The 19,750-nt window shown below is 41.5% G+C and overlaps 1 protein-coding gene across 1 annotated transcript in view; it reads right to left on the bottom strand.

Annotated features, from left to right (window-relative positions):
- KATNAL2 (katanin catalytic subunit A1 like 2) overlaps positions 1-17,854 on the bottom strand; it is a 32,308-nt gene extending 14,454 nt beyond the window's left edge. The window contains exons 1-10 of the mRNA XM_082074574.1: positions 17,684-17,854; positions 9,140-9,210; positions 8,541-8,707; positions 5,380-5,422; positions 4,865-4,988; positions 4,022-4,117; positions 3,683-3,781; positions 2,950-3,027; positions 757-855; positions 104-167 (exon numbers count right to left, since the gene is read on the bottom strand). Coding sequence (XP_081930700.1) covers positions 104-167; positions 757-855; positions 2,950-3,027; positions 3,683-3,781; positions 4,022-4,117; positions 4,865-4,988; positions 5,380-5,422; positions 8,541-8,707; positions 9,140-9,210; positions 17,684-17,734 — 892 coding nt within the window. The 5' untranslated portion in view covers positions 17,735-17,854. The remainder of the gene's footprint in view (positions 1-103; positions 168-756; positions 856-2,949; positions 3,028-3,682; positions 3,782-4,021; positions 4,118-4,864; positions 4,989-5,379; positions 5,423-8,540; positions 8,708-9,139; positions 9,211-17,683) is intronic.
- Between the last annotated feature and the right edge of the window lie 1,896 nt (positions 17,855-19,750).

The following is a 19,750-nucleotide window of genomic DNA, read 5'->3' as shown; positions in this document are numbered from 1 at the left end:
CATGTTCTATATTAACACATTTGATTTAATTACCATCAATGATTTATCCACGGGACAAAAAAGTAGTGATGAACAAATGGATATGGTATAACGCTCCTCATACCTGGTGGTCCATAGAGTAATAATCCTTTCCAAGGAGACAGAATTCCTGTAAACAGCTGGGGATACTATGGAAGACGAAAAGTAATTCAGGGATTAAAAATGTATCATGTATAACAAAACACAAGAGATTCTAACCCCTAGCCTCACTGCTCTCAATGCATTCAGGAAACATAAGAGATTTGAAGAGAGGAGGGAAAAACGCTTCAAAACAATATAATATATACGATCATGATCTTTTGAGGTCCCTTCCAATCCCAAACATCCTGTGATACTGTAATACTGTGATCCGATTACTGGGAGGAATACTGTCAATACAGTATTTGAAATTAAGTCCATTCTTCAAATGCAATTGGTTTGATATTCTCTCCTGCAAGTCATTTTCCATTGAATTAAAATAGGCCAAATCCAGCACCTCTTACGTTGCCAAAGATGCTAAAAAATAGGACCCAAAACCTATAATTTTAATACTGAAAGGCCATTTTCCTATGGGAGAATGTGTATGGACTTGTCAGATGAAACAGGAACTGGAATAGTTCTAACATGAACTGCCTACAAAAGCAAAGAAATAGCAAGAACGTTAAAACACCGCTGTAATCACAAGGAAAATGCTAATGATCCCAACAGTATTTTACTCAAAACTTTCTAGCACCTTACCCTTATGGGGTAAACAACTGCTTCCTTGACCAGCCTTTTAGCTGCATCCAGCCCAATAATATCATTCCACTTCACGTTTGGATTATGGAGATAAATGTCCTGCAACATAAATCGCAGCCTGTTAGCAGATCTTAAATTCTTCCGTACTAGGGTTACCACCTCTGGCAAAGTAAATCAACTCAGTGAAAAAGGAATAGTGGCATTAAAAGATAAAAACTGTATTATTTAACCCTACGTACTAGGCAGCTCACAAGAGGAAAGCATGTACAGCAATCATTTCTACAGGATTGTTCCTTAGTTTCCCTATGAGCATATATGCTGCCAAATGTATATGCTGAGTGAATCTGTTTTTCAGATCAGTTTTCTGTTAGTTGGTTTTAGTAACTAATTAACATAATAAAAGCTATCATGATACGAAGCTTCACCCAGCTTAATATTTTATCTCTGGTGTCGGTAAGTATTGGCTGTTTAAAAAATACATAAGCAATAAGAATGACATGTTAGTTCATATTTACATCCACGTTCTGAAAATCTGCAACTGAAAAACTCTGAAAATTAAATTTATACCTTTTTCTTTGAGTTCAAACACCCTTTGACATTCATTCTTCAGGAAATTGCTTTTACCTGTTTTTGAGCATGCTTAGTCTGTAGTAATGAGTTCCACAGTTTTATCATGTGCACTTTGAGAATACTTTTGTTTGTTTTAAACTTGACACTCAATAACTTTATGGCTGCACCTATTACTTATGTTATTACTTCTGTCATAGGTAACAGTAAGAAATTGCTATTTACCCCACAATACGCAAGATTTTACATGCTGCAAGAAAAGGTGTGAGAAGCTCCATAATAGGAGGAAAATTTTCCCTTAAGCATCTATCAAAAGATAGTCGGTAATTAGTCTATGCCCTGAAGCACTCACTAAATTAATTTCATTTAATTCATCAAACTTTGCAAATCTTCTGTGAATCTTTCCATTCGACTTAGTAATATTTTGTGGCTTTGTGTTCCAGTGACTAATTGTTCTGCAGAAAATATATCCTCAGTACAAATACTTGGGATAAATCCTGCTCTCCAATGAAAACAGGCAGTCCCCAGAGACTGAAGAAAAATTATGTGCTTATATCTGAGGGGAAAATCTGATTTCATACAATTAGAAAAATTATTTATATAAAGTAGGTTCCACTTTCCCTTTCTATTAACAGCAAATTAAGATGAATCAGTTTTATAATACTAAGTAGAGACTTCCATAACTGTTTCCAAATTAAATTAGATTGTGTTGTGAAATAGATACCACATGCTATTTATTTGTATTGATTTACACAGTGTTGATTACCATAGCAACTAGGAAAATACTAGCACATTTGAAAAAAAAACATACCATAATGAAGGCTAAAGCAACCCTATTGCTTTTTGCTAAAGTAGCAGCAAGAACAATGCTATTTTAAAGGTTTACCATATATTACAAACCAGGCAGGAATTGAAATGAATGAGAATTTTCTTACTTCAACGTTGGAAATTTCTTAAGACTTCAGTTCTAAACTGCGAATGCAAATTTGCTGATCAAGAATTGGGACATATATAGCTATAAAAAGCAATCCAGGCTTTTTAAACAAGTTGATTTTGAGTATGTGAGAGCAACGGTTGATACCATTTCTGGTACTAGAATATACATGTAGAAAGAGTCACAACACGATCAAATATTGTGATACTACGAAGCTTTTTCGATAAGTACGTAGCAGGGTTTGGTAGATGATGCATGTGAAGCATTTACCTGCTTACATGCCTTGAATGGAACTGAGCCCATAAAGTTGAATTGAGGTTTTCCCCACCATTTTATCACAGTTAGATACTAGTTGGTGTTAGCTAATATATTTAAATTTCTCTTTTCAGTGAATCATTGTACATTTTCTGTAGCAAAAAGAACAAAAGGAAAAGCTATTGTGGGTACAGGATGATTAGATTACACATTCCCTCTTAGAAAGGAATGGTCTTAATTACTTCCTCCCATTGTGTATTGGAAAGAAACATCATGACATGTAAAGAAATGACTGGCTGGGAGTTGCATCATAAGAAAAATAGCTTGTACATTCAAGAATAAGCCCCATCAGTGACAGTAAAAAGAAACAAACAGCATTCTCGGATAACAAAGAGAACCAAGATCTCCATACATCTGAAACAGAGATCCGATCTTACTTTGCTTACAACAGTTGCAAGTTCTCTCATCTCACCAGTCATGCCAATAAAAGCACTAAGGGGTTTCAATAATCGTTCCTAAAAAAGACAAACGTAAATTCTTGTCAGGCTTCAATGATTTTTAAACAGATGAACTATGAAATAGTTCCAAAAAAGCTGGTACACCATAATAATATAAACTTTAAGAGCTATAAAAATACTAAATAAGATTTTGCGGTAACTCTTCATGTAAAAGAATCCAATCCTCAATTAATATTGAAATGAGTAGGTCTCTTATTGCATAAGTAGTCCTAAACATAGATTAAGAGGAGTGAAAAATGTAACTGTGGGTCACCACATTGTCACATTTTCTGGTTTGAAAGTCTCTTCAAGTGTCGCAACTCTGCTCTTGTCTCAGCTGAAGTGAAGGCTAAATAACATATGGAATTCAAAGGAAGCAGAATTTCACCCTCAGAAGTTCTGTGGGTTTCTGCAATTTATTTTTTTTTGTGTGAATCATGAGGTATAATTTGTATTTGTTGCCTGCTTTCCTGTTCAAAAACACCTATAAACAAATTAGACCAATATAGTGTATGACTGTCTACTGAAGAAGGAAATATGCCACTCAGAAATCTAAGCCCTTTTTTAGCAGTTGGGAACAAAGGCAAGATTCTTGCGGTATTTTATTTTGTTCCTGGTTATGTAAAACCAATGTTCCTTTTCACTGGATGGAAATAAGAACAGAAGCACTTACGGATGGATCTGGATCATAATTAAGGCTGTTCAAGGCTATTCCATTAGATGATACTTTGAGAGCATCCTGAATTATCCCATGGTAGTCAATTACTTGGCCCTAGAGGAGAAAATAATGTTGCGATAAGCTTTAGTTTGAAATGCTATGTATTGCAAGCAGAGCTTCCTATGCAAAGAATTACTGCCCAAATCATAAAACTGACCCTTCAGCTGATTACACAGGAACATTTTATACAAAAATAGACACAAAAAGCTTGCATTTGGTATTCGTGAAAAAATTCCATGTGTTTTTTCTACATATACACTTGTATCATAAATGAGATAGGAGGTTTCTACCAACCTTTCTTGGGTGAGCGCTGTCTCCTCCAGATTTGTTGATTGCCGAGATGCTTAAGCCGAAGTCAGATTGCTCCAGTGTAACAGCACTGTCATTATTCTAAAGAAAAAAAGATTAAAACACAGGTATTGCCAAGTAAATGAGTTGCAGATATAATTCCATATCATCCCACCTCTTCATACACGCCCAGATGAACTGTATCATTTCATGGAAAAGCTAATTTTTTTTAAAGAGTGAGAGAACTGGTCAGAAATGAGATCCACCCTAGGCAGGAATATGGACAAGGACTTAAAAGAGAAGAGAGACTCTCCTTCACACAGTTCCTCAAAAGCTGTCACAGACACAGCGCTTGCCCACCAACCTGCTGTTCCTGATCCCTCCTCTGTAAGGGGTGGTAATAAAGCCATTTTCACAGCCATCTTAACAAAATGAGACTTGCAAAACTGAAAATTACAGTGCCAAATGACTCTCCCAATCTCAAACACCTTATGCACTGTGAAGATGCTTACAACTGACACCAGACTTTCTACTCCGTTTGTTTGACTGGCCTTCTGGCACTAAAGGATAAATCTACTGGTGTTAATGGGAAAACCGGTTGCTTTCTATATACGTTGGATTATATGACACCTTTTCCTCTAATTTTTGCCTGTGACTTGCTCCTCAACTCACAGCCATAAAGCATATTCTCCTGAAGTTTTGCATCCTCAAATTGCATAATTAGTAAAAACCATTAGTTATACAATTACTAATCGTGTAACTTGCATTTTGTTGCTGCCTATAGCCTTTCAAAATAAAAAACCACATTTATTTCAACTGTAACTCTGCCGAGGTAAAACATGTCTAAACCTGTTTGGGGCTCTCCTTGGTGGATGATTTAAATTCTGTTGTAGTCCCAGGTGAAGTTTTGGACGATGGTCGTTGCACTGTCTGATGTTTGAGCCTTGGGAGGTTCTGAGAAGAGCTTGCTGCCCTGGAATTTAAAAAAAATATATATACTGAAAGGCTTCCACAACTTTTTGCCTTCAAAATACCAAGACATTAAAAGGCAGAGTTTTCCAATAAAGCACTTTTGGGGTAACTTTGTTGCCACTGGAGTTAAAGTACCAGTTTCAATCACAGCAAAATTCAGTGCTTACTGCTTTCAAACACACCACCTTAGAAACTTTGTAAATTGTTTGCGTCTCTCTTTGGGAAATAAGTCTTTATTTTCCAGTAAAAGATACAGAAAAATACACCACACAGTCAGCAGCAGGCTTTAGTATTCCTATGGTATCAAAATATTATTTTAAACATATGGTATATTGCTTTTAGAGGAAAATTTTCTGCCCAGAAAAAAAAGAAAACCCACACATTTCTCTTACCTTCTTGGTCTTCCTCCAGTTCTCAGCTGTTGTTTATTTTCCACTGTGGCAAAATTAATATAAAAATGGAAATTAATTAAAATTTTTTAAAATAGCAACTTGATTTTTTTTTCTCCTTCAAACATATATTTGAACACACATTAATGACCTTGGAAATAACAATGTATAAACAGGAACAAAATGATTGTAAGCAATGCAAGCTTGCAAAAACCTGAAAACAAATGGATATTGGAGAGAGTAGTTTGGCTTCATGCTTGTTAAATTTAAGGCTCATTCAGTCTTTGGTTTCTTGGCTTACGTTTTAAAACCAGTATCATTCTCACAGTAAAATGGACACTACCAGAAATTAGATCAAGCACAATAAACTAATTTAATAAATTGCACAGGATGCTTATTTAATGCCAATAATTTTTTCATTGCTGAACTGGGAAATAAGAATTTACTTCACTCTTATTAATCATAATTTTATCATGTTCAACATACCAAGACAGCCTAAATGTCACATCGCAATTGTGGTTACCAAACTATGTTATTTTTTGCACTTACGTAATTCGAAACAATTTCTGTCAAAGAAAAGCACTTTTTTCACAAAATGTCAAACTCACAAAGCCCAGATGTGAACTCATAAAGCTCAGAGCTTGTACCACACTAGCAGGTTTCTCTGAAAACATGACCTACCCCAAAATAAGCCTTACCATGATTTTTCAGGTTTCTTGTGAATGCTTGAAATATAAGCACTACTCCAAAAATAATCCCTAGTTATAGTTCATTAAAAAGTCAACTTAAATAGTTTCCAGGCAGCTATACATGTAAAAAAGTAGTAAGTTTTGGAGCAAAAATTAATATAAGACCCAGACTTATTTTTGGGAAAACAGGATAGTTGTTTGAAAATATATTAGTGTTCTTTGTGCAATGCTCTTACACACAGATTCTCATACATTTACATAAAATAATCCTTCCCAAAAAGCTGTATCACTGAGAAAGTGGGGGAACACTGCGTACTTGGAGGCAGAAGAGCCCATGAGTGAACTTGTAATCCTGCACGTACAGCTAAAACCCAGAAAACTGCAACTCAGCATGAAAATGAGTGGGTTCTGTAGGACTTGCTGAGAGTATTACAAATAATTTTGTAGGAATGAGCACCACAGTAACTGTTTTGTTTGGCCTGTGTATACCATGATCTGAGCACAGACACAATTTAATGACAGAATCAGAGGATCACAGACTGGTTGGGGTTGGAAGGGACCTCTGGAGATCATCCCGTCCAACCCACCTGCTCAAGCAGGGTCACCAGAGCAGGTCACACAGGATCGTGTCCAGGTGGGTTTGAATGTCTCAGAGAAGGGGACTCCACAACCTCTCTGGGCAGCCTGGGCCAGGCTCTGGCACCTCAAAGGAAAGAAGTTTCTCCTCATATTCAGATGGAACCTCCTGTGTTTAGTCTGTGCCCATTGCCCCTCATCCTGTCATTGGGCACCACAGAACAGAGTCTGGTCCATCCTCTTGACACCCACCCTGCAGATATTTATCAGCATTGATAAGATCCCTCTCAGCTTCTCTTCTCCAGCTGAACAGCCCCAGCTCTCTCAGTCTCTCCTCATTAGAAAGATGCTCCAGACCCCTCAGCATCTTTGTGTCCCTCCGCTGGACTCTCTCTAGTAATTCCTTGTGCTTCTTAAACTGGGGAGCCCAGAACTGGACACAGAACTGCAGGTGTGGCCTCACCAGGGCAGAGCAGAGGGGGAGGAACAACCTCCCTCCACCTGCTGGTCACACTTTTCCCAATGCACTCCAGGGACCATTGGCCTTCTTGGCCACAAGGGCACATTGCTGGCTCATGGTCACCCTGCTGTCCACCAGAACTCCCAGGTCCTTCTCTGCAGAGCCACTTTCCAGCAGGTCAACCCCAACCTGGACTTTTGCATGGGAGATACATGCAGGAAGGAGGCTGGTCAGGCTTCAAGGAAAAAGCACGATACCTTCCTGACAGGACGGAGACAATTCCAGGCTTGGGTATGACACAATACCCCATGTCTGAGTAGCTTTACTGACTAAAAAATGGTACTGAGAACTTGTGTCTATAAGTAGATTTTTGGGATATTTTTTTTTAAAAGTAAACAAAGCAGTAACAACTGCTTTGTAATACATTTTCCTTCTTGACTCATAACAAATCCCTTGGGTTTTGCCCTGCAAGGCTGCTCCTCTTTGTATTAGCACCCATCAATAGGTTCTAGCCATAAATCTCTCTTTCATGTAGATAATGCAGCTAGTACTGTCCTTCTACTAGTAGCTTTAATACCTTTCAAAATAATTTCATCTACACAGGTAATTTTATTATATTGATATAATGCTTAATTTACCTGTGATTTCAAAGTTACTGGCAGCCATACAAAACAATGACAACTGCCCAGAGATGTTCCCTGGCTAATCAACCCCTTCTTTGATTAATATATTTTTCTTACGAGACAGATAGAGATGTTGGTGTTTTCTATACCCTTCAAGCTCTTCACAACTGATTCTTATACAGTTGTTCTTATGGCTTCTATAAGTTACATTTTGTACTCAAGTATAAAATCATTCAGGCTCTCATGGCCAAAACAGAATGCACATATTCTGATTTTTGTTATTTTGTATCATTTGTTTATACATCAGCCTTTAAGTTCTTTGGAACAAATAAACATATTATTTGGCATTTTACCTTTAGTATATGAAAATATGCAAAATAAATGGTAAATGAGATGAGTGGTGATAAAGTTTTAAGCACTAGCTTGGATGAGCTAAGATACAGTATTTCATTAAAGTGGCTTACTTTAATTTAAAAATTAAATAAAAAACAGAATAGACCTATCATTCTCTCCCAATGAGAAGAAAGTGAATATGTTATATATATTATAATACTTTGGGCTTACATGGCATTTTCCAATATCAAAGCAGTTTTTCACAGACAGAAAAATATCACCTTCTTGCACATCTACATAAAGAGAAAAGGAAGAGCAGAAAGGCTCAAAGCCCCATATCTCAATTTTTACGTCCTATGTGCTAGAACTATAGCTTTGTAACTGTAAGAGAGTTCAAACATTAAACCCTGACAAACACAAGAAGTGCAGTGAATGTATCCGGCAAATATACATTATAAGCTTTGAGAAACAAAAGCCACATACCAGTGTCCAGGACCTTTTTGGTAATTTTAGGATACTTTTGAAATTTTACAAAGTAATAGCTTTCATATTCCATCAAAATTGTCTCAAGATCAATGTTGTCACAAACTTCAAAGCCACGTAAATTTAACTTCGTCTCCTGTTCCAAGGCATTTGCAGCATCCATGTACCTAGTAATTTCAAAAAAACAAAGTTCAAAAAACATAGAGTCATTATCTTACACTAATTTTTGAGAGAAAAAGCAAACACCACCATTAGTAAGTAAAAAGTATTTTTAACCCATCCACAAGTCCTTTTATTACTATTATAAAAGGATAAACTCTATTTAAAAGCCCTTTGCTGATGGTTCTCAAGTATTTTTAAATTATATAGGACATTTTTGATCCAGGAATTGAAACAATTTAGCAAAGTAAATATATATATATATATGTATATGTATATATAAAATATTATAGGATATATAATAGTAATTTACCTCTTTCTCACATCTAACCAAAGGGCCATGCTGTCCATCCACCCAACAGAAGACAGAAGAGCACATTATGGGAGGTCAGACACACACAAACCCACAAATGTAGAGCACTATTATTTAAAAAACATACCCTTCATCCATTAAATAGTGCAAAATTAGAATGAGGAGATTTTTTCGACGAGCTTCTGTTCGCATCTCATCCTGTGAATTAAGACAGAACTCTAGATCAAATGTAATATTCTCTTTATTGCTGTAAACAGCATCTAAATGTAGCCTGTGGAAACAAACAAATTAAGACAACAGCATGTAAGAACTGTAAAACAACTCACTGTTAATAAACAGAAGTAAAGTGGTTTTCAACGTAATTTTTCTTACACATTATCAGGGCTACTGGATGGGTAGAAACCTTTCCCTAGAGAAGAACAAATTACTTTGAGGTTGAAAAAATAGCTTACTCTCCCTTACTATGGTTACAGATCTCCAACATGCTCAGGATGCTGAAAATTTCAGGGTAGGACTCTTGCAAACCTCATGTCCAGCATCTCCAGGAGCTGCGCCAGAAAATCTTGTGCTCCAGAAACTAGAAACCCATTTTCTGAGTGCTTGGAGAAGAGGGGATGGAAAAAAGGTCTGAGATCTGCATAATTACACTACAAAGCCCAGCTGTACAGTGTTGGCACCTCCCAGTTCATGGACTGAGATATATAAACACAAGTGAAATACAGAATACTTGAAGAATTAGTCATTTGGGACAACACTAGACTTGCCCAATTTTAACACAGAAGTGACCAAAGTCAGGTCCTGACACACAGAAATTTCAGTACAGACTCAGCCCCATGGATTTCTTCACACATGTTGGAGAACCAAAAGTAATTCACAAGGCAGCATAAAATATCTTTGCCACCATTCAGCGAAGCTACATCGGGGGGAGTATAAAGTGCAACATCAAATATAGCAAAAGGGACAGTGGAAACGGAAATCTCGTAAGATACCGGAACAAAGTCTTAGTTTGATAAAATGTGCCACAAATACTGAGTGCTTGCAGAGAAACCCTGAAATTTTAGGATTGTAACAGAAGTTGTCACCAGGAAAGCTCTGCAAATCAGCATATTGACTCTGGTCTGCCTCACTGGGATGTGAAGCTGGAATGACAGGAAAAGTGGGTATGGCCAAAGGCACATTTAGGCAAATAAATTAGTTGCTTTCTCTTTCAGGATGCTGACATTTGGCATTATTTATGAGGATCCAGTGTGAGCATGAAAGACTGGTACTTATTCAGAGGATGAGGAAAAAGCAGCAGCTTCTATTGCTTGCATAGCTTGTAGATATTCCTGATTACCTTGCACAGTGACGCATTTACAGTCTCCCACTTTTACCCCCAGTTTTTCTCTCTTCTATGCTGATCAACCACTCCCTCCATCTGTCCCCAAGAAAAAGCCCAACCCAAGTGTTAGGGACCTGCAGGAGACAAATGCACAAATTTTTGGTCCCATCACACTGGAAATGGAGCCCCAGCATCTGTAGCGATGACTTTTGTTGCTCTCTGCCAGTGCCTGGCACACAAAGAAGCTAAAAAATTACTACTGACCAAGGCGTAAGTTTTTAAATCCCACAAGATGCATATAAGGAAGATCCATATGGAAAGAGAATTACCCTATCCTTTCTTGGAAGGAATCATAGAACCATTTTGGTTGGAAAAGACCCTCAAGATCATTGAGGCCAACTGTTACCCCACCCCCGGCACTACCCATGTCCCTGAGAACCTCATCTCTGTGTATTTCCAACCCCTCCAGGGATGGTGACTCCAGCACTGCCCTGGGCAGCCTGTTCCAATGCCCCATAGCCCTTTCCAGGAAGAAATCGTTCCTAATATCCAATCTAAAGTATCACTATAGCAAACTGCGGATAGTGGAGAACCATTTATTCCTACAAGCAAATGTGTTTTGGGGTGGAGCAATGCACTGTAAAACCAATGTACCTCTTCAGTGTGGTTTTCATTCACTGAATTAGACTGATCTGCTCCCTCTGCTCTGTACACAGCAGTACGTATCACACAGCACTGATACTTGAGATAAAACAATATTTGACTGCGCTATTTTCAAACTAATACCTCCCAGTGTGTTTGCCTGTCTCTAAAAAGTAGCAGGTAGGGCTGGCAGAAGATCTCCAGTGTAGCAGATATTTTCTGGGATGTTTGCTTCAGATGTGGGGCCATCTAGTGACACAACTAGGAAAAAGCTGGGGGTTGCTTTTATTTATAACAACCTCTCCCGCGTGGTGGAATTATATTTTTATTTCACATGTTAGCAAAAAGATTGGTAGAATCTTCATTCTGGTTTTCTATAGAAAGGGAATCAAAGCGTTTCCAGAAAAGGGAAGAACCAATATGCCACTTGGAGCCTTTACCGCTTTTTAGAAGTCACTCAATGTCATGACAAGAAAGGCCTTGAGGTGCTGGAGCGAGTGGAGAGAAGGGAACGGAGCTGGGGAAGGGGCTGGAGCACAAGTGTGATGGGAGCGGCTGAGGGACCTGGGGGGTTCAGCTGGAGAACAGGAGCTGAGGGGACACAGGGACACAAAGAAATGGCCTCAAGTTGTGCCAGGGGAGACTGAGGTTGGATCTGGGGAACAATTTCTTCCCCAAAGGGCTGTGGGGCATTGGAACAGGCTGCCCAGGGCAGTGCTGGAGTCACCATCCCTGGAGGGGCTGAAAATACACAGAGATGAGGTTCTCAGGGACATGGGGTAGTGATGGACTTCACGGAGTTAGATTAACAGTGGACTCCGTGATCTTAAAGGTCTTTTGCAATTCAAAATGATTCTCTGATAAAATTATGCAGCCAAGATAAAATTATGCAGTTTCCAAGTCCATAAGGAAGCTGCAATACTCTTTGCTGAAGATTGGTGGCCAAAGACTGTTTTTTGAAACCATTTTAGGGAGGAAGAGTGCTGTGTTAGTGCTTGGTAGATCAGTAATTCTTCAATTAAGTAAATCAGTTCCTGAGAGGTGCTGCAACAAGGTATGAACCAATTCAGAGAATGGTTATGAACAAAGAGAAATCACTGACACCCTGGGATGAAAGGATCTTGTCCTTCTTATTGGTTTGAGGTGCCGGTTTCTGGAAAACAGATTTTGAATCATGGACCATTTGCCATTTCTCCAGGTGACTGGAATCTTCTGAAACAGGGTTGGAGGTGCAATAAAGAAGGTGGAGTCATCACTTGCTGACAGTCCCACCTGTACAATCTTCTAAACACAACTGCTCCTGCTGTTTAATGCTGAGAAAAATTAACTATTGCTTTGCCCACATATCAAAAGGCAAGAACACATCTACCTGCGAATATTTAAACACAGGATAAAAACAAAGCGGATGCCCCAGAAGTCAAACACATCAAATGTTTCATGTTTGGGCATTTACAGTAATACTCTGATGAGAGGAATTTCATCTGCCTGATGGACTGGCAGGGCTTACCTCCATGCCTGGAGCCTTCCTTGAAAATAATTTGTGTTCCTGTATGCCTTCTGCTGGTGCTAATCCCTCTGCTATTCCTAGAGGCATTTTAAATTCTAGTATAAACAGTGACATAGTGATGGGCAACATCTCAAACACTCCTTTAGGTAGAGACTTGCTTTGGGCAGCACAGGATAACATGTCTAAGTATTATAAGAGCAACACACTTCAACCTTAACATAGTAATGTTTTTCTTGTGTTGACCAAGAAGAAGAAAAAGTGAACCTTTAAACTAAAAAAGAGCCCCACTTAGAATCACAGTATCATAGAATATCAGGTTAGAAGGGACCACGAAGATCATTGAAGACAGTTTAGATTGAGAGGTTAATTCTGCCTTTATCTTCTGTTAATAAGAATGCAAACATCAACAGTTAATTTTGAGAAGTCAGACATCTGTCTAAAGAAAATTAACTAAGTTGATTGGCTGACAAAGACCTGCATTACATTGGATGTGAAAAACTGAACAGAGAGATCAACAGCTCTAGTCCCAGTTCTGTGATGTTTGCATAAAAGAAAGAAAAATTAAGGACCTTTCACGATGTAACTTACCAAATCATAAATCTTGTGAACTGGGGGAGCATGGATCATTGCTTTCTTGATGAACTCCACAAAACCACATCTCCCTGCCTTTCACCAGACTGTCTCTACCACGTGCCCTTTCCAAGAGGTATTATAAATGAACCGCTGCACGTGTTGGTGCCACCAGCAGCTTTAACTGTCCACTTAAACCGCTCTCTGCCCACACTGGTCTCATTTGCTGAACTCAGCTTTATTCTATAGGGACCAACCCCTACTGCAAATATGTCCAGAACATGCCTGGCATCGTGCAGACAGATACTAACACTGCCCAGGACTTATGCTGTGCTTAGGGGGGAAATGGTAAATCTTATACAGCATGAAAAAAAGGAGTACTTAGGAGTGCAAAGTTACTTAAAATTCAGTTTAGCTTTATAGTGATTTAGACTTCCCGTTTAATTAGTATTTAGAATTGCATGTTGTTTATAGCCACTGGTATTTCGATAGATGTTTAAGTGCTTAAAGTTTAATAAGCTTCCATTCTTAAAAGAACAAAAACGTATGTAATTAAATTTGCAATTACTATAGGGGATTTTGGGGTGCATGCAATTAATAAAAGCTTAAGGCACTTAAGCGTGATCTTGTTTTAAAAACTAAATAGTTGAGCACTTAACTAATTAGCTCCAACACTTACAGTGTATTTTATTTGTTTCTAGCTTCACGGAAGAGTGGTAAGTATTCCTTTCTTTGCAGCCATTTAAAATTAAACTCTATTAGAGTCATGCATCTTTAAATGCAATTGTTCGTTCAGTCATTTCCGTACCTTTTACTGAAATGCATTTACATTATAAATCAACATAGTCTCTTGTGTAATTCCATCAAATTAATGGACCTACTAAAAGAGTAATTTAGAATCATAGAATCAAACAATAGTTTGGGTTGAAGGGACATTCAAAGCCCATCCAGTGCCACCCCTGCCATGAGCAGGGACATCTTCACCAGCTCAGGTTGCTCAGAGCCCCGTCCAGCCTGGCCTTGAATTTAACCCTATAATGTTTCATTATTTGACCCTATATTTCCACATGAATGTATTCAATAGAACTGAGAAAAAAGTTACAAAGTCATGGTGTGGGAAGCTTGGAAATATTAACTATATTGTCATAACACTGTGCCCTTGTGCATCCAGCTGAGGCAGTTGATAAAATGAGGTCAGAGGGACCTGAGAACAGGAATTCAGGCAGGAGGCAAGTGGGTAGCTCTGCAATCACACAAGGAAAGATTTTATCGCAATACACAGGCAGCGTCCCTCCCCTCTTTTTGCTTTGGGATCCCAGGACAGCTTCCACCTATGAGGTTCTTCAAGATCATGTAGCAGGACAGAAAGAGTATCTGAGACGTGATGGACTTTCCCTGTTTTCTTCCACTCCACATCCCCACAGTTTTCCCTTTCCCCTTGCACAGTATATTTGCAGCCTTGCCAGGCTTTTTATAAGGCTGCTGTTCAATTACTGGCTTGCCGACAGCATTTTTTTTTTTGAGAAACACAAGCAGAGAATAGAAATGGTGACTTTTAAACAATGTATAACTTGGCTGCCATTGAATAGAATTTCCAAGCACAAAGAAAAGGCGCTGCTTCACTCTCTTCTCTCTTCCAAATTATACAAGCCTGCTGCGAACAAAAGAGTTGGCGAAGTTTCTCAAGAAGGACCACAAACAGCTTTCATAATTACAGACATACAGCAAGTTCACCGCAGAAATTAATGGCCGTCCTAGTAGTAACACCAGGAAGTATTCGCAAAGTGTTACATTTAAACTCCAAAGGCATTTTACAATTTGGGTGTGGTGTCCCGAAAACAGAGACTTGATTTATCCCCAGACTGCAATAGTTACATGCTATCTTTCATAAATTAATTCTCCGATACTAAAAGCCACTCACAGACCACTATTTTCTCCCTCTTTTAACAGGAACATTGCTGAAGCCAGGGTTTACACTGCCAACGCTTCACTAATTTGAAGTTATATGTGTTATGAATACATAAAAATTAATAGACACAAAGCATGGTGAATTATTCAACAACACAATTTAAGGATGCTGAATTTACAAATTAATTAAGAATCATTAATTCACTTTCTCATTCGCATGGATTTGCAAAGTTCAGCTGTAGATTACAACAATATTGCTTTTCAAGAGTGATTTAAAGAACAAAGAAAATATTTAACAATTAAAAACAGTGAAAGGCCTCACAAAACAAATTTATTTTATTATAAGACTACACTGGGTAGTTGCAAACAGCCACAATATTGTATAGCATATAGGAATTTATTTTTCCCAAAACTGGTAGAAAATAACCACCTCCACTCTACAGAACAAATTAATGGAAAAATGCAACACAGACAAGGACAAAGCTGGGGAACCAGTAATTACAGTAATTATTTAGTGCTACATAGTGAAGATGTAGCAGTGTAACTTTTCGATACTGCATCAGAATACTGGAATTCAGAAAACAGAAATTAAGTTTCTAGGATCACACCACTGAAGTCAAGAAGTTTAGAGCAAGAATTTAAAAAAAAAAATCCTCTTGGCAGCTTCAGGTTGTTCCTTAATCACTGACTGGCTTAAACAAAGCAGGTTCCAAACTTCTGCCCCTCTGGGGAATATGAACATGTCCTTCTAATTTGTACCCCAAATATAAAATCTGATCTTCACGTCCATCCTGCCAGAAGGCTGTGGAGAAATCAGGTTACAAAGCAAACCAACATAGCTCAGGAGAAAGAGTTCTTGACCTTCGGGTGCTATTCCCACAAATGTTTCTGCATTTAGTGGTCAAAACCATTCCTGAAACCAGGGCCACCAAAATTCCTATTGGTGAGGTTACACATTCCGCCCCTTTTTCTCCCATTTTCCTTCTGCACATTAACACTGTTTCAGTACCACACCATTCTCAGTGGCTGGGAGCTGAATCTGCTTCAGAGCTCGGAGACTGTGCTGGGGGCTCCTATCCCTGGGTAAATATAAAATCTACTCATCTAGTGAGGTGGAGTGTGAACTGGCTGAAGGGAAGAAGCCAGAGAGTCATGGTCAATGGGAGAGAGTCCAGTTGAGGCCTGTATCTAGTGCAGTGCCTCAGGGGGCAGTACTGGGGCCGGTATTATTCAATATATTCATCAATGACTTGGATGAGGGCCGGGAGGGAAAAGTTTAATGAAATATAATAAGGGAAAGTGTAGAGTCTTGAATCTGGGCAGGAACAACCCCAGGTTCCAGTATAAGTTGGGGAATGACCTATTAGAGACCAGCGTAGGGGAAAGGGACCTGGGGGTCCTGGGGACAGCAGGGTGACCATGAGCCAGCACTGGGCCCTTGTGGCCAGGAAGCCAATGGGACCTGGGGTGGGTTAGAAGGGGTGGTCAGTAGGTCCGAGAGGTTCTCCTGCCCCTCTGCTCTGCCCTGGGGAGACCACACCTGGAATCTTGTGTCCAGTTGTGGCCCCTCAGTTCCAGCAGGACAGGGAACTGCTGGAGAGAGTCCAGCGCAGCCACCAAGATGCTGAAGGGAGTGGAGCATCTCCCGTGTGAGGAAAGGCTGAGGGAGCTGGGGCTCTGGAGCTGGAGGAGAGGAGACTGAGTGGGGACTCATTCATGGGGATCAATATGGAAAGCGGGAGTGTCAGGAGGATGAAGCCAGGCTCTTCTCGGTGACAACCAATTGTAGGACAAGAAGCAGTGGGTATAAACTGGAACACAGGAGGCTCCACTTAAACTTGAGAAGAAACTTCTTCATGGTGAGAGCGACAGAACACTGGACCAGGCTGCCCAGGGAGGTTGTGGAGTCTCCTTCTGTGCAGACATTCCAACCCGCCTGGACACCTTCCTGTGTAACCTCATCTGGGTGTTCCTGCTCCATGGGGGGATTGCACTGGATGAGCTTTCCAGGGCCCTTCCAACCTCTGACATTCTGAGATTCTGTGACCTAAGAGGCTGACATAACCTAAAGCTCAGTCTCAGAACCCCTCCTAAAACTGCCTTTTCGTGAGCAGTGCTATCATGTACAGTGAGGACAGTCATTCTTGGATGCATACAGAGCATTTAAGACATTTCTGGGGAGGGATTTCAGCAGTCCTGCCGCCTATTTTATTCCATTTGAATCTGACCAGCAGGTGGAAGCAAAAGAACAGGTTAAGAAATTTAGCAAACTTCTGGGTTTCCTGGAGCTCGACTCTTCTATGGGATGGAGGCCCTGGCTGACGGGAGCTAAGAGAGGAATGAATACGGACTTTCGCTGTATTTTTGCTGTATTTGCTCCTGCCCATGACCACGCAACGGACTAGGGCTGAGGAGAACCGGAGTCGGCAGGGTCCGTCCGCTGAGGAGCGGGCAGGACAAGAAGCCATTCCCTCCTGCCAAGGGAAGGGAAGCGAGAAGGAGGGGCTGTGGGAAGCCCCCACCCTTAAGCAGAAGTCGGACCGCCGTCCCGACGATGAGCTCCGGGGCCTCCAGGCCCAGCGCTTCCCTTTTCCCACAGACCCATCTCGGTTGCCATGGCAACACCCTCGGCGCCTGCGTGCCGCTCTCCCGCGCATGCGCAGAACTGCCCCCCCCCCGCAATTTCCATAGCAACGGGGACGCGCGGCCTGTCCCGTTCTTACCGCCTCCCTCGCCTGGTGGGTGGTCCTCAGCGTTTCGCAGGACAGCTCCATCGGGGCGGGCAGCGCGCCCGGCCACCGGCGGGCACAACCCGCGGGGGAAGGTCACAGCGAGCTCCCGGCAGCGCTGGGCCCCTCAGCCCGCGGTAGCCAGCGGGCGCCGTGAGGCATAGCCCCGCCCCACCTTCCTTACGCAGCCAATCGAGACGCCGAAAGGTGAAAGATTGCTCAAAGAACTGCCCAATCATAAGTGAAATCGGAGGTGGCCGTTAAAAGACGGGCGAGCAACGCTGGGAACGAAGGCGGGGCTGGCAGTGCGGCCGGCCAATCGCCTCTAGGCTCACCTGAATCGGGGAGCACAGCGGTTTGGCGGACTATGGGGCGAGTGACGGGATGCTGAGCTGAGGGACCGGTCTAGGCGGACCGAACCAGCCCAGCCCAGCGCAGCCCACTGTAGAACGTGTCCAGCTCACCTCACAGGCGAGGTGTGCCCGGGGAGAAGCAGAGTGGGATCTGTTTGTTGCGTCAAGGATGGCGATGGGCCTTAAGATGGAGGTTGTCAGTGTACTGGTGCTGAGGGAACGCAGGGCTGTGAGAAGGGCCCTCTTCAGAGCACCTGAAAGCCCTTGTTGAAGTCACAGAATCACAGGCTAGTTGGGGTTGGAAGGGACCTCTGGAGATCATCCAGTCCAACCCACCTGCTCAAGCAGCATCACCAGAGCAGGTCACACAGGATCGTGTCCAGGCGGGTTTGAATGTCTGCAGAGAAGGAGACTCCACAACCTCTCTGGGCAGCCTGGGCCAGGCTCTGGCACCTCAAAGGAAAGAAGTTTCTCCTCATATTCAGATGGAACCTCCTGTGTTTCAGTCTGTGCCCATTGCCCCTCATCCTGTCATTGGGCACCACAGAACAGAGTCTGGTCCATCCTCTTGACACCCACCCTGCAGATATTTATCAACATTGATGAGATCCCTCTCAGCTTCTCTTCTCCAGCTCAACAGCCCCAGCTCTCTCAGTCTCTCCTCATCAGAAAGATGCTCCAGATCCCTCAGCATCTTTGTGTCCCTCCGCTGGACTCTCTCCAGTAATTCCTTGTCCTTCTTAAACTGGGGAGCCCAGAACTGGACACAGAACTGCAGATGTGGCCTCACCAGGGCAGAGCAGAGCGGGAGGAACAACCTCCCTCCACCTGCTGGTCACACTTTTCCTAATGCACTCCAGGGACCATTTGCCTTCTTGGCCACAAGGGCAACATGGTCACCCTGTTGTCCTTCTCTGCAGAGCTGCTTTCCAGCAGGTCAGTCCCAACCTGTACTGGTGACCGGGGTTGTTCTTCCCCAGGTGCAGGACCCTACACTTGCCCTTCCTGAACTTCATCAGGTTCTTCTCTGCCCAGCCCTCCAGCCTGTCCAGGTCTTGCTGGATGGCAGCACAGCCTCTGGTGTGTCAGCCCGTCCTTCCAGTTTAGTATCATCAGCAAAGCTGCTGCGGATGCACCTGGTCTCTTCATCCAGATCAGTGCAGCTTTCTGGGTTCAGGATGTGAATTACTTTTGGGGTGATCTGTGCCTGCTGGTAACTGTCCTCAGCTGCAGGAGAACATTTAAAAAATCCCTGAAAATACAGGGAAGGGAGATTAGAGTCTGCAAAATGCTTGTTCGGTGACGGCCAAGAACAGTGCATGAAGGAGGACAGGAGAGGTCAGAGGTGTGAAGAACAATCCTTTGGAAACACCCACGGTACATGAGAGCTTCCCCCCACCATGTCCTGCTCATTCTGGACCAGCAGCTACTCAGTTCCACCAGCTGTTCTTAAACAGGATAACTACTAGATTCTTCACACCATGCTACGCCTGCTTAGCATCCTCAAACACACGTTCTGCAGATGTCCAGACCCTCTTCCAAATGCTGTCTCCTCAGTATAACCTTTTGGTGCAACCCTGTTCCTACTCAAGAATGTTTCTCCAGCCATTTTCTTAAATCTTTCCAGTCCAGTATATAGCAACACAAGGTTTATCTTCCTTCAAGCTCTCTTCACTAAGTATCTCCAACTGCACATACCTCTTCTAAC

The sequence above is a fragment of the Streptopelia decaocto genome, assembly GCF_964273445.1.
Source record: "Streptopelia decaocto genome assembly, chromosome: Z".
Classification (NCBI taxonomy): domain Eukaryota; kingdom Metazoa; phylum Chordata; class Aves; order Columbiformes; family Columbidae; genus Streptopelia; species Streptopelia decaocto.
This window is presented reverse-complemented; position numbering and strand designations above follow the sequence as displayed.